This window comes from Aplidium turbinatum, chromosome 16 (assembly GCF_918807975.1).
Source record: "Aplidium turbinatum chromosome 16, kaAplTurb1.1, whole genome shotgun sequence".
In the NCBI taxonomy this organism is placed as follows: Eukaryota; Metazoa; Chordata; class Ascidiacea; order Aplousobranchia; family Polyclinidae; genus Aplidium; species Aplidium turbinatum.
The window spans coordinates 21396966-21408707 of NC_137487.1; the positions used below are offsets into that span (position 1 = coordinate 21396966).

Sequence of the window (11742 nt, forward strand, 5' to 3'; positions counted from 1 at the left end):
TTTTCCATAATTTTTTCACAATGTTAGAGTAACCTATATCCAATTATCCATCTATCATCGCATTCTGTATATCTTGCAAGGCCAGGTGCGTTTTCAAATGAGTTTGTCCATGGTAGAACATCTTTTTGTGGGTTTTCTTTAGCTAGGGTAGGCTACCTTGATCTTCTTGGGCAGCTAAATCTAACGCTTTAGCAACTTTGCCTCCCACGTTGACCATCAACATTCTTGATAACGCACTACGACCGACCAACGTAATAATGGTCTATATTTGTTTTATTATATTTTTTTAACTGATAAAACCAATTTCTGGTGTTTTTTACATCTGCTTTAAGTTTTTAAATTTCTCAAGGTGTTGCAACTGTGGCTGTGCCAAAATCGTTGTATTTAGCAAACCATTTCTCTCTCGAGCACGGTTTAACCCTTAGAAGGTTGGGCTCCTGGAGTCTTGCTCAGTTTGGGAGGGGGGGCTGTCGATTCTTCTTATGCGTTAGGAGTGGTATCTCTGTTATTTTTTATGGCACGGTTTCAAAATTTGGGATTCACTTTCTAAAATTATTCACGCTGAGCATAGCCGAAAATTAAAACTATGTGAATTTTAGAACTGCTCATATAGGCCTACGTTGAAATGTTGAGGTGACTTATGAGTTATGACAGTACTTGTAGCGTAAGTTTACACATTATTTTTTGGTAGAGTAATGAAGAACATGCATTGCAATGTTGTGATTAAATTTTTTGTACATAATTTTACATAGGCTACAGCCAATTCCCTTCACGCTGTGAAACAGTTAGGAGGGCCAAATTAAGTACTTTCATCCAGTTGGTGGGAAAATTTTGAACAATGGGATATGAAATATTTCAGAGGATGTGCTGAGAAATGCCTTATATCTTTAAATTTATAACCTTTATTAGCTCAAAATTTCAGCTCAGTAGAGGTGAATAAAAGTTAGGAAAAGTCAAAAAATCTCGTAGTCGCAGCCTCAGTGGTTTTAGAGATACAACTGTTGATACAAAAAAGTTGAATTGACAGCCTCCCCCCCGCCAACCTTCAAAGGGTTAATGTTCGCTTATGTCGCTTCAACTTTATTCCAGACTCCTGCCATGTTGTGGCAAGTGATATTGTTTTTTTATGGTAGGCTATTCATTTTCAGAAATCAAAAGCATGAATAGATGAATTTCATAAGTTGTATTATCTTTTTAGAGTCACTTTCTGTAATTGTTTCTACCTTCGCCGACTAATTACCAAACTATATGCGCTACCTCTTTGCTATGACAAAATACAAACGGTTTTATTTTAAGGTTTTTGCTACGACTCATCTCAGAGCCGAACCAAAGTCTAGTACAAGCAGTGGCGGCTCGTGCCATGGGGCTGCAACCCACAAAAGATAGAGAAGAGGGAAAATATGTTTTCCTCTTAGTGTTAGTCCGACCCGGTTACTTTTTTCACTTAAGAATTGCTGATCGAAAATTAAAATATTAAAAGTTTCGTTTGGCAACACCGATTTTGGGCAAACTTCTTTGCAGCCCAAGATTCTCGATTTCAAGCGCTCTGATTGGCTAAAAATTATCCTTGAAGCTCCACCTCTTTTAGTATTTCACAGCAATTTTTGAATCTGTTGGGGCTGCATGGAAAAAAGCCCCGCCTAACCGAATAACTTTACAGACTTTTTAAAGTTAGTTTCTATTTCACAGAGTAACGATGAGCCATGAATGTAGAAGTGTTACCTGTAGAGTTAGGGTATTCAACAGGTCATAGTAAGTGCTAGAGGGCATCTCAAAATCACTTGAACCTTGTAGGCAACGGCTAGGCTAGTCAAGACTAAGCTCAATACTAGTTAGTATTTTGTTAAATACAGCAACTTTTCAACAAAGTTTGAAAGCATTTTTTCAAAATTTGGGGGTAAAAACATGGTCAGAACGCACCTACTTTATTACAATTTTTCAATTTTTTCTGGAGGGTGAGCCCCCAGACCCCCGCAAAATCGTTTGCAGCCCCACTGCTCACAAATACCACCAGCCGCCACTGAGTACAAGAATAGTTGAAAGGACTTACAGCAATGAGCTAGTTTAGCGTTATTTGAATACTTGAGCTATTGAACAACTGTTCACTTTCAGCAGATTTGTTCGCAATTTCTTGCAAAACTAAGCAGCAAATTATAACCTCGGTTTAGTTAATTGCATATTCGTATTTTCTAATGAGGATGTCTAGGAAACTGAAAACTTTTAGTTTATTTCTTTGGACCATACACAAACAAAACAAAGCAACTTTAGCGGGTTCAAGTCAACGTGTTTTATTACAAAGAGACGTAACATAATTAAAAAAACAACTTTTTCGACAAGTAGCCTATAAGCCTGCCTACGTGTGTCTTCATTAGGAATTACTTAAATTTGCAAACACAGTAGATAAAATGAACTTTTTGTAATCTGCAAATACATAAAATGAATTATCTTGCAATATACATCATTTTATGTATATTGCAGATTTAAGTAATTCCTGATGAGTAACACGTACGTGTCGAAAACGTTGGAGTTGATTTTTTTATTATGTTGTACCTCTTTGCAATGGGCTACAACATGTTTAATCCGCTGAGGTTACTTTGTTTTGTCTGATTATGGTTCAACAAAGCAAACTCTTTACCGGTACCGAAGCTTCATCACTTGTTTGTGCGCTGTCTAAAATTAAAATATTTTAACCTCGATGATGTTTCTCAGCTTTTGCATGCAGAAGCGATGCAGCCAACTATGGACCAATATTTGCAGGGGCAGATTTACCAAGTTATTTAAGGGGGGGGGGGGTTGTGATTTTAACAAAACACAATGATATCTAGGTGTACATTAATTTCAAAAAATCAACCTTTTAAAAAACACCGTGAAAACTTTTCTGTGTTTTAAGACGGGAGGTCGCCCCTTCCTGGATTCGCTACTGGATCAGAGGTTCGTGTTAGCTAACCTAAGTTTTTTTACGTTTTCTGATCGTACAGTAGAAACAGCCTGGTTATAAAAATAACAACCAATATGCAACAGTTTGGTTAAAAAGTTCTGTTTTTCTTGTTTGTTGAACATTTGTTACTTGTTTAGTAACAACAAATGATGTAACTTCATTTCACCATTAGCCAACGATGATTCAATGTAAAAAATCAAACATTGCAGAGGCTGCTAATGAGCAAAATAGTTTCAGTCTTCTAAGTGCAGTGATAACTAGGCCCGGGCACAGTCAGGAGGAATCAGTGTGTTATTGTTCGTAAACAATGCAAACTAGGGAAAGCTTTATTGCACATTCAGTTAAGAGGAATCAAGTCAAGTCAAGTTATTTGCTTCAACAGCGCCACATATTAACCAGCAAGCAGAGTAGGCTAAATGTACCCGTAAAACCTCTATTTCACCGCCATGGCGGTCTATTTTTCAACTCTTGTTTAAAAGTGGCGTTCTATTAGAGGTGACGTTCAATTAGAGGTTGGCGTTCTACTTTTCGACTAGCTGGTCAGAATTTTGAAATAAAGTTTATTAATGAAAAGAAAAAACACCAAACACATTTACCGGTATATACAGGTAATTTTTAGTTTAAAATTCGTTTGTTTTTAGTTTAAAATTGAAGCAACCTGTCAGGCCCCAGGATTGGCAACACGACAAAGTGGTGTTCTATTGGAAGTGGCGTTCAATTAGAGGGAGGCGCTCTATTTTTCAACCCTTCTTTAAAAGTGGCGTTCTATTAGAGGTGGCGTTCAAATAGAGGTGGCGCTCAAATAGAGGTTTTACGGTAATTGTCAAAACAATGCATTGTACAACTGTTGGTTAGCTGATGGCGCAATCAGGATGGTAGCGAAAGACCATAAGCAGTCATCTAGTCAGCCAAAGAATCAGCGTGTTATTGTTCGTAAACAATAGCCTACAAAACTAGGAAAGACTTTATTGCTTCCTCCTCCATCAGTCCATCTGTCTGTCCGAGTTCTTGACAAACGTCTTCTCAAAAGATGTTTTTGTTCATTAAAAATAAATTACAACAACGTAAAGTTATGTTGATATTACATCATCTCTCGTTACAGTACTATTGAATATTGCACGTGCAAGTTGCTGATATTTGGAGACCAAGCTTTTTTGCCTATGGCGTTAGGTGGCAGTGCGGAGACAGTTTGATGATCATACGTCAGACACCGTGGGAAAAATATCCGGAAGATGAGCGACGTGATTGTATCCAGGAGGTTCGCTGTGACTCCGCAGTGATGATGACCTTCTCCTCGACAGAAGCTCTTCAACAACTCGTATGGTGTCTTCGTCGTGTACCTATGACGTCATTAAGTGTTATTTCTATTTCACTACAACTTTTTCGGTAAAACAATGATATATTCGACACCTGACTTTAGAGATGCTGACTGATGCGGGTATCGACCGAACATCGTTTATGACGTCATAATTGATTAGTGTCATGCTCTCATGTGAATTGTAGCGCAACCAATGCACTTCCAGCTGATAGACTTGTATTAGACTTGTGTATTATTAGACTAGTCTATTAGCTATTGCATTTGAAGAAATTTGTCTGCACTCTGAGTTTGTGAAGCGTGGCACTTGTAGAATTTCTCATCCAGGTTTCATGAGCTACTTTATGCGACCTGTTCATTGTGATGGTTTATACCCAGGCAGCAAATTAACCATTTTAATATAAAAAACGTTAATTCTATGTCTGGGTAGTCATTCAGTGTTCGGATCCATGCCATCCTCAAGCTGCGCACATAACATGTTTGTTTTACATTGTTTTCACGTAGTTTAATGTAGTCGGCTGCATAGCCGAGTGGTGAGAGCACTGTAACGTAACGAAGGGCGCCGGTGCGATATCGCTGAATACCCAGAGAGCAAATCAGTAGATTTTTACATTGATTTAATGTTTACAGACGCTGAATCAATGTCAAACCGACAATCTTGCTGTCTGGGTGGCACTCAGCTGTGTCATTGGCAGGACACTTAAAGCCTCACGGAAGACGTGAAGATTGATTCCCTTGCTTTCCCATCCACATGGTCTAAATCTTCAACCACTGTAAGAAAGTCTGGATACGAATAAAAAAAAGTGAAACCGACAAAAATGGTTGATTCTTGCGCGAATGTTGTTGGTCTGGTGCAACCGCTTATGTGACGAAACAAAACTGGTTTATGATAAACGCCGCGTCGCAACAACTTAAAGAGATTTCAAGTTATTCTCGTGGAAGTTTTACATGTTCACAAATCATCTTGCAAGCCACCACCAGGTGCCAACCCTCAGTAAAGCAACCAACAGCGGATCGCTACCACAGTTGTGATCCAGGGCTGGTCGCATTAAAGAGATTGCACGATAATATGTCGATCATCACCTCTATCGAGATTCTTCGTGTTGGGTCATAGACGTAAGTTCGAATCCCGGAAGAGCGGCTGCTTCTGTCGCCCGGAGCAGCTTCTTCTTCAATTATGACGACTGAATTGTATGAAGGTGGAAGGTCAGAGGTCAAAGTCTCATACCCTGGGGGAACATCGCTATATCTCCGCACCTGCGACAAGACTCGGTTAAACTTTGCTGTGTTTCAGAGGAAATCGATCATCGAAGGGGTTAGGATTCGAACCCAACAGAATAATCTTGTTTTTTCACTATTTTACTGAATGAGTCAAGGAATGCAGAACAGAAAATTTTGAAAACAATTCAACTTGTTACAAAACAAGCCTTTGTGACTCACCAGGATGTTTTTCAAATAGAAAGTTACAAATACTTTCTTAAATTTGCAAAAATGTTTTCCCAAAACTAGCGTACTCCCTGTCTATAGAAAATGGTCTTTATTGCCTTTAAAAAGTTGTTCATCTATTTCTGATGCAACAGAAGCCCCTCCCCTAGCAAATTAACGTCGGCAGACGCTGAATCATTGTGAAGATAATAATGTTATCCCAACCGGTACATTGCCTTGTTCCCCATAGAAAGGTCATTTCAATTCACAAGTTCATTGTAACCACGAATTTCAAAACTATACAGAAACAACATTGCGGCTGCCAACTCACCAAAGTTAAGGACGTTCTTCTGGTGCTGGAACTCTAGAAGCAATATTTCATGATCAGCTGATTGTTATTGGCGGAAGGAAACATTCAGCTGTGACGACACGCCATGCAATCTATGACGTCATCGCCAGAGCTGAGATTTATTTCATCACCAATAGGGTAAACAAGAAAGTGAAATGGCTGGTTTTGATTTCACGAGGATAATAATCTCACTTTATTGAAATTCAGTAACGCAAGGTTATTCCAGTTGATGAGATGGGAATAAATAATAACTTGACCCAAGTAAAACATTGTCACAATTTACATTGATATTTTGTTCCGTCTTTCAAATTACTCTGTGTTATTGGGCTCGGGGGTTCAGTGCGTTAATTAAACCAAACGATTGAACATGTGCGGTGCTGCTGTGCATGGACTAGAAATTATGTTTGACTCTGAGTTACTCAGCATTGGACAAAAGCTTCGGCACAAACCCGAAGCATTGGCCTCTCACTATCCAAAGTATTTCAGCTTTATTTGCTCGGTTTGTATCATTTTTGACTCCGTCATGGCACCCAAGTTGTGAAACAACCAGAACATTTCCCTTAATCGACATATTTAAAAGATTACACACTGACGAGAATTATCAGGTCAAAAAAACGAAAAGTCCAAATGTAGGTTAAGTTGAGATAATCTCTACTTAACACACGTCATAATGAGATGTAAGTGATGCCACAAACCTGATTATTTGATCCTGAAGAGGAGGAGCCACGAGATCTTCTTGAATCTAGAAGGATTTTGGGGCAATATGTAGCGGAGCATTTTGGGCAGATCAGCTGCCAACTGATGACGAACAAGCAGATGATGCAAAGGATTAAAATGGCGCCGATTGGAATCATAAATCCAAGATCTGAAATATTTCCTGGTTAAAGCATTTATTCCCAGACAACAAAATCCGTCATTTTTACATTGATTCAACGTCTGCTGACGCTGTTCCATGTTCCATGCATGAACAACGAAATTTAGTATCATGAGGTCGGCCCAACTTTGGCGCTTTCAATTTTGTTTCAGTTGTTTGTGTGCAGGGCGTTTGTGTGCAGGGCCGTCGAGATGATATTTTGGGCCCGGTATCAAGAAGATCCTTGGGCTTCAAATAAAAAAACTTCCAAGAAAGTGCACCATACCCAAAGAAGATGCGATGGTTTCTTTGTTTCTGGGCCCTTTGAAGAGGTTAAGGGGCCATTAAAAGTTACGGGTTACAAATTCAAAGCACCCCCTTGACCCCCCCTGTCAACGCTGCTGGTTTTGTGCAAACCTGTTATTGTCAACCAACTAATCAGATAATTATTTACACTCCAGATGATCATTTGCGAATAGAGGTCTCTCAACAATCTAGGGATGCGATGAGAAGAAAAGTTCTATTCCTTTAATGTCTCTTCTATGAGATGCATTGTTATTGCGGACCTATGGCAACACTGGACGAAGCTACCCCGAACTAACTTGTTGAGAATCTTGTTTCACAATATATTTATTTTATTAAAAGGAATCAACGGAGAATGCAGAACTAATATCCTGTATTTTTCAGAATTTGACATTTCAATTGAGGGTATCTTAAAATCACAAACAAAATCCGAACCTTGTTCGTGAGGTCACCATGATGAATTGTCTTTAGTTGTTGCAAAACTGCAATGGACTTTTTTACTTTGAATTTGTTTAATAATTGTCTTTATCAAGTGGATTCAAAAAAATTTTGTTTAATATTTTTTTTACAACCAGTGAGTAATTATTTCAAAGTGGATTATCTCCTGCTTTGACAGTGACATTTTTAGAAACAATAGATCTTGTTACTCACAATGACAATTATTACTCACACAAGTTGTATTCGTCTGGCTCTTCAGCATTATTATCCGAACCTCCAGTGATTCCAGACATTTCTATGGAATTCTTTGCTTAATCTGTAGAAAAAGTTTAAAAAGTAAAACAAAACGGTCGCATTGACAATCAGGAAGTGAAGTTGTTCATTCACAAGAAATATTGGCTTCAAGTTGACTCTTCCGTCAATTTCAGTCACAGGTTTTGTGTCACTGGTTCAATCCTCTACAAGCAATCTCGGTTGAGCTTCAGAAAACGATTTTGCTTTAAATTTTATCCAAATCCCGATCAGCAAACTTCACTAAGCAACAGCATTTATTTTGGTACAAAAAAGAAATTACGAATCTTTCGACTCTACATTTTTCAACCCTTATCATTCGCATAAAAACCTACCTAATAATTAGGAACGAAAATAATCAAGAATGAAGTCACAAAACTAATCAACACGTCATAGGTTACGTAATTTTAATAGTTCTAAGCGTCCTATCAATGCTACAACGTCTTACGGTATATCTTAGATTTGAAATAAAACTAACAGCAGCTGCCATAAATACAACTTCATCTACGCAAGATTAATGATACAAGTCAGATATTTAAAAAATCTTACTATGAAATTCGTTTGCTTCCTTTAATTCCAGAATGTGACATGTAAACTTTATCTGTTCAGAACCCACAACCACCAGTTGCATGCGATCTTAGCAGGTAGCCTATTGGTTGTTCACCGAAGTATCTTTGTGCACGTTTTCAATAAAATTATTAATTCTACTGATGGTCAAATCACAATTTAATCAAAAAAATAAACATGCTTCAAAAACTACTTTAACTTTTCCTATAGTAAATCTGTAATCCACAAATTGAAGAAATTTAATTCAAATTGAAGAAACACCTTTTGATGCAGTTACCTTTGATTCTCGTGGAGCCTATCGTTGAGTTTGAGCTAGTCAGAAGTACTGTGCAGTTTTTGTCTTTTCCTGTTTATAGATTTAGTTAACCATTGTATTTTATTCAGATGGACTTAAGTTGTATGTATATTATTCCTGAAGAGGACATCTTGTGATGTCGAAAACGTTCGATAATTAATTTGTTGCGTAGTTTTATGTTTATGTAAATGTAATAAACTTGAAGATGTTAAACTTGATCACGCTGCTCGGCTTCGTATGCCTATGGTTCAACAAGACAAACTTTCTACCGAAGCTCTAAATTGAAGAAAATGTAACTTTTTCACTGTTGTAATAACTTCTCTAGGATCTGGATACTTTCCAGTGGTTCATATGAATAGAATTTTAATCTTTACAAAACACAATTTTTCTTGGTCAAACCTCCTCAAGTTCATGCTACAAAACTTTCACATTGTTCAAAGCCGAAACAAATCTTTCTTATATCTCAACACCCAGTCTGTCAAAACAACTTGCTATTGTCAACAATTAAATCGTCTGCCACCGCGATAGATTGTCACAAGCACGTTGTCACAATCATCAAAACCCAGCACAGATCTCTCAATAAACATTGTTTCATCATTGTTGAAGCTTTTCTGTCTTTATGACGCCACTTCCGGCTCATAGCGCGTGCTGATGCGCATACACAACAAGCGAGACATTAATGCGTTTGTGACGTCATACAGACTATCAGACTAAAATAAGCTTACTGATATTGTCCTGCGAGAAGTGAAGCTTTGGTAACGACATGCTTTTTTCACTTGAGGCGTCCGTTTGAGGGCGCTGTGGAGGGCAGGAACTCTCCAATTGACGGTAGCCACTTTAACAAGTCGAAATTCTGCCACTAAAAATGACTAGAATGAAACCGCCAACCAATCATAAGCTACAGTTTAAGTGACGTAAAAATGGCGAAAAGAAGATGTAAAGAAGCAAAATAAGTGATGGATTTTTTGTCAACTGGTTGACTTAGGGGTTAGGGTTAAGGCTAGAAAGTAGTCATTTCATTGACGCGGGTTCGATTCCCGCTACTGTTATTGCTCTTTTTCTTGTGTAATTACTAAATAAAGTTCAAAACAAGCATTCACTCTCTGGATGAGTCCTCGAAGGATCACAATTGGACGGTAGCCTCTTATAACATGTTCTGATTGGTTGGCGGTTGCATTGTAGTCATTCGCAGTGGCAGAATTTCGACTTGTTAAAGTGGCTACCCCAATTGACAGACAACAGTAGGCTGTGCCACCAAGCGACCAATCTACAAAGTTTACTGCAAACACAGAAAGTTTGGGAGAAGCCACGGTAACCGCTAGATGGCATAATAAGCATTGCTATAAAGCTATAAATCTTCTTAAGAATTTGTCCTCTTCTTCCAAGAAATAGAAACGGTCCTCGGAGGACGCAATTCTTCGGATACTTGGGTCATCATCCAAACAATATCTTGGAACTTATCTAACCTGCTTTTAGCGTCGTAGTGATTCTTAACAAATTGAAAGATTCTTAACAAATTGATTAATTGTGTCCCTGCCAACATGTTACGTTTGACCAATCCATGTTGGAAAACACATTTCATGGATTGAAAAAACAATGTCATCATATCACGGTTATAACTTTTTTTGACAGGTTTTTGATAAATAAACAGAACTTATCTTCATAAAAAAGTTTTCTTGAGTTTATTTCTTGCTAGCAACTAGTTTAGGTTAATGAACTGCTAACTAGTACCAGTAACTAGATCGCAGTAGGGGCCTACCGTAGTTTACTGACCTAAATTAATTTATTAAATTAGCCTAAATTTGACAAAATAATAGAATCATTCAATAATCTTGCTACATAAAAAATAACCTTGTCTACATAACCTGTCTGCATTGATCTGTTTACTTTTTCTGAACATACTAGGGAGCCTAGTATACTAGACAGACTCAGTTTAAAAGCTTGAATGCATTGCAAAGGTGTTCGAAGTCATGTTTTCCAAACGTCTCTCCTGCTCTGAATATTATTTTGGTAATATTGACTTCAAACTCCACTCCGAGTGCAAACTATACACAACAATTAGGGTTTTTATATTACTTATATTTTTATATTGTAACGTTTACTTTCATATCCCCTGTCATGCAAAAAAGCATGCTTTCAAATAAGAAAGATACTAGCCTGGACTACTGCTGTGATAAGAAAGGCAAGGCTGGATTGGACAAAGTTTAGATGATGTGGGGAGATGCTACAACAGAAAAAGACTTTGTTACAAATAATAAGAAAGTGTATTGGAGTTGTGTGCGGCCTGCAATATTGTACGGAAACGAAGCATGGATATTAAGAAAGAGTGAATTGGCTATTTTGAGAACAACGGAAAGGGCAATGGTAAGAACAGTGGTGGGGATATAAACCAGAAAAGAAAAAAAGACTGAAAAGCTAATGAATATGCCAGAGAGATTATTGAACAACTTGCCAGGGAAAATGGAATAAAGTGGTATGGGCATGTGCTAAGGAGGCATAGGAGTAGCCAGGGGGGGGGGGGGCGAAAGGGGCCATGCCCCCCCCCCCCCCCCCCCCAAATTTTCAAAGTTTGGATTCCGAAGTTGAGCCCTTTGTTGAAAATACAATAAAATTTGTAGAAATTTATAACGTTTTCCAAGACATCTGGCTATTAACACCCCTTTATGACTTGTTTTAGACACACAGAAAGACACCAATAAATTTTGCAAATCGTAAATCGCGCAAAATTTACGCGATTTACGTTTCTTTTATCTAATTTATGGAAGCAATTTCAGAATAGCTTGCTCTGTTGGGTTTTTGTGTAGCTGAGTTTTTGGTGTTCTCTAATTTTAGCCGCAGATTTTGCCCGTTCTTGTTTAAGAGCTACCTTTAATAAATTAATAGCTGTTTATCTGCTAATAAATTTCATACAAATATTACCCTAAAAGTGTTTCCAGAAAGCGCTATAATCCATTATTTAAGTGTAATT

The 11742-nt window shown here is 37.9% G+C and overlaps 1 protein-coding gene across 1 annotated transcript; it reads right to left on the bottom strand.

The window, feature by feature from the left end:
* Positions 1-3053: 3053 nt before the first annotated feature.
* On the bottom strand, positions 3054-8688 carry LOC145785710 (uncharacterized). Its single transcript, XM_082597405.1, has 6 exons — positions 8462-8688; positions 7854-7937; positions 6723-6892; positions 6010-6042; positions 5337-5510; positions 3054-4278 (listed from the first exon to the last, which is right to left on the bottom strand). Exons 2-6 carry the CDS (start codon positions 7912-7914, stop codon positions 4135-4137), a joined length of 582 nt encoding a protein of 193 aa, XP_082453531.1. The 5' UTR covers positions 7915-7937; positions 8462-8688; the 3' UTR covers positions 3054-4134.
* Positions 8689-11742: the final 3054 nt, after the last annotated feature.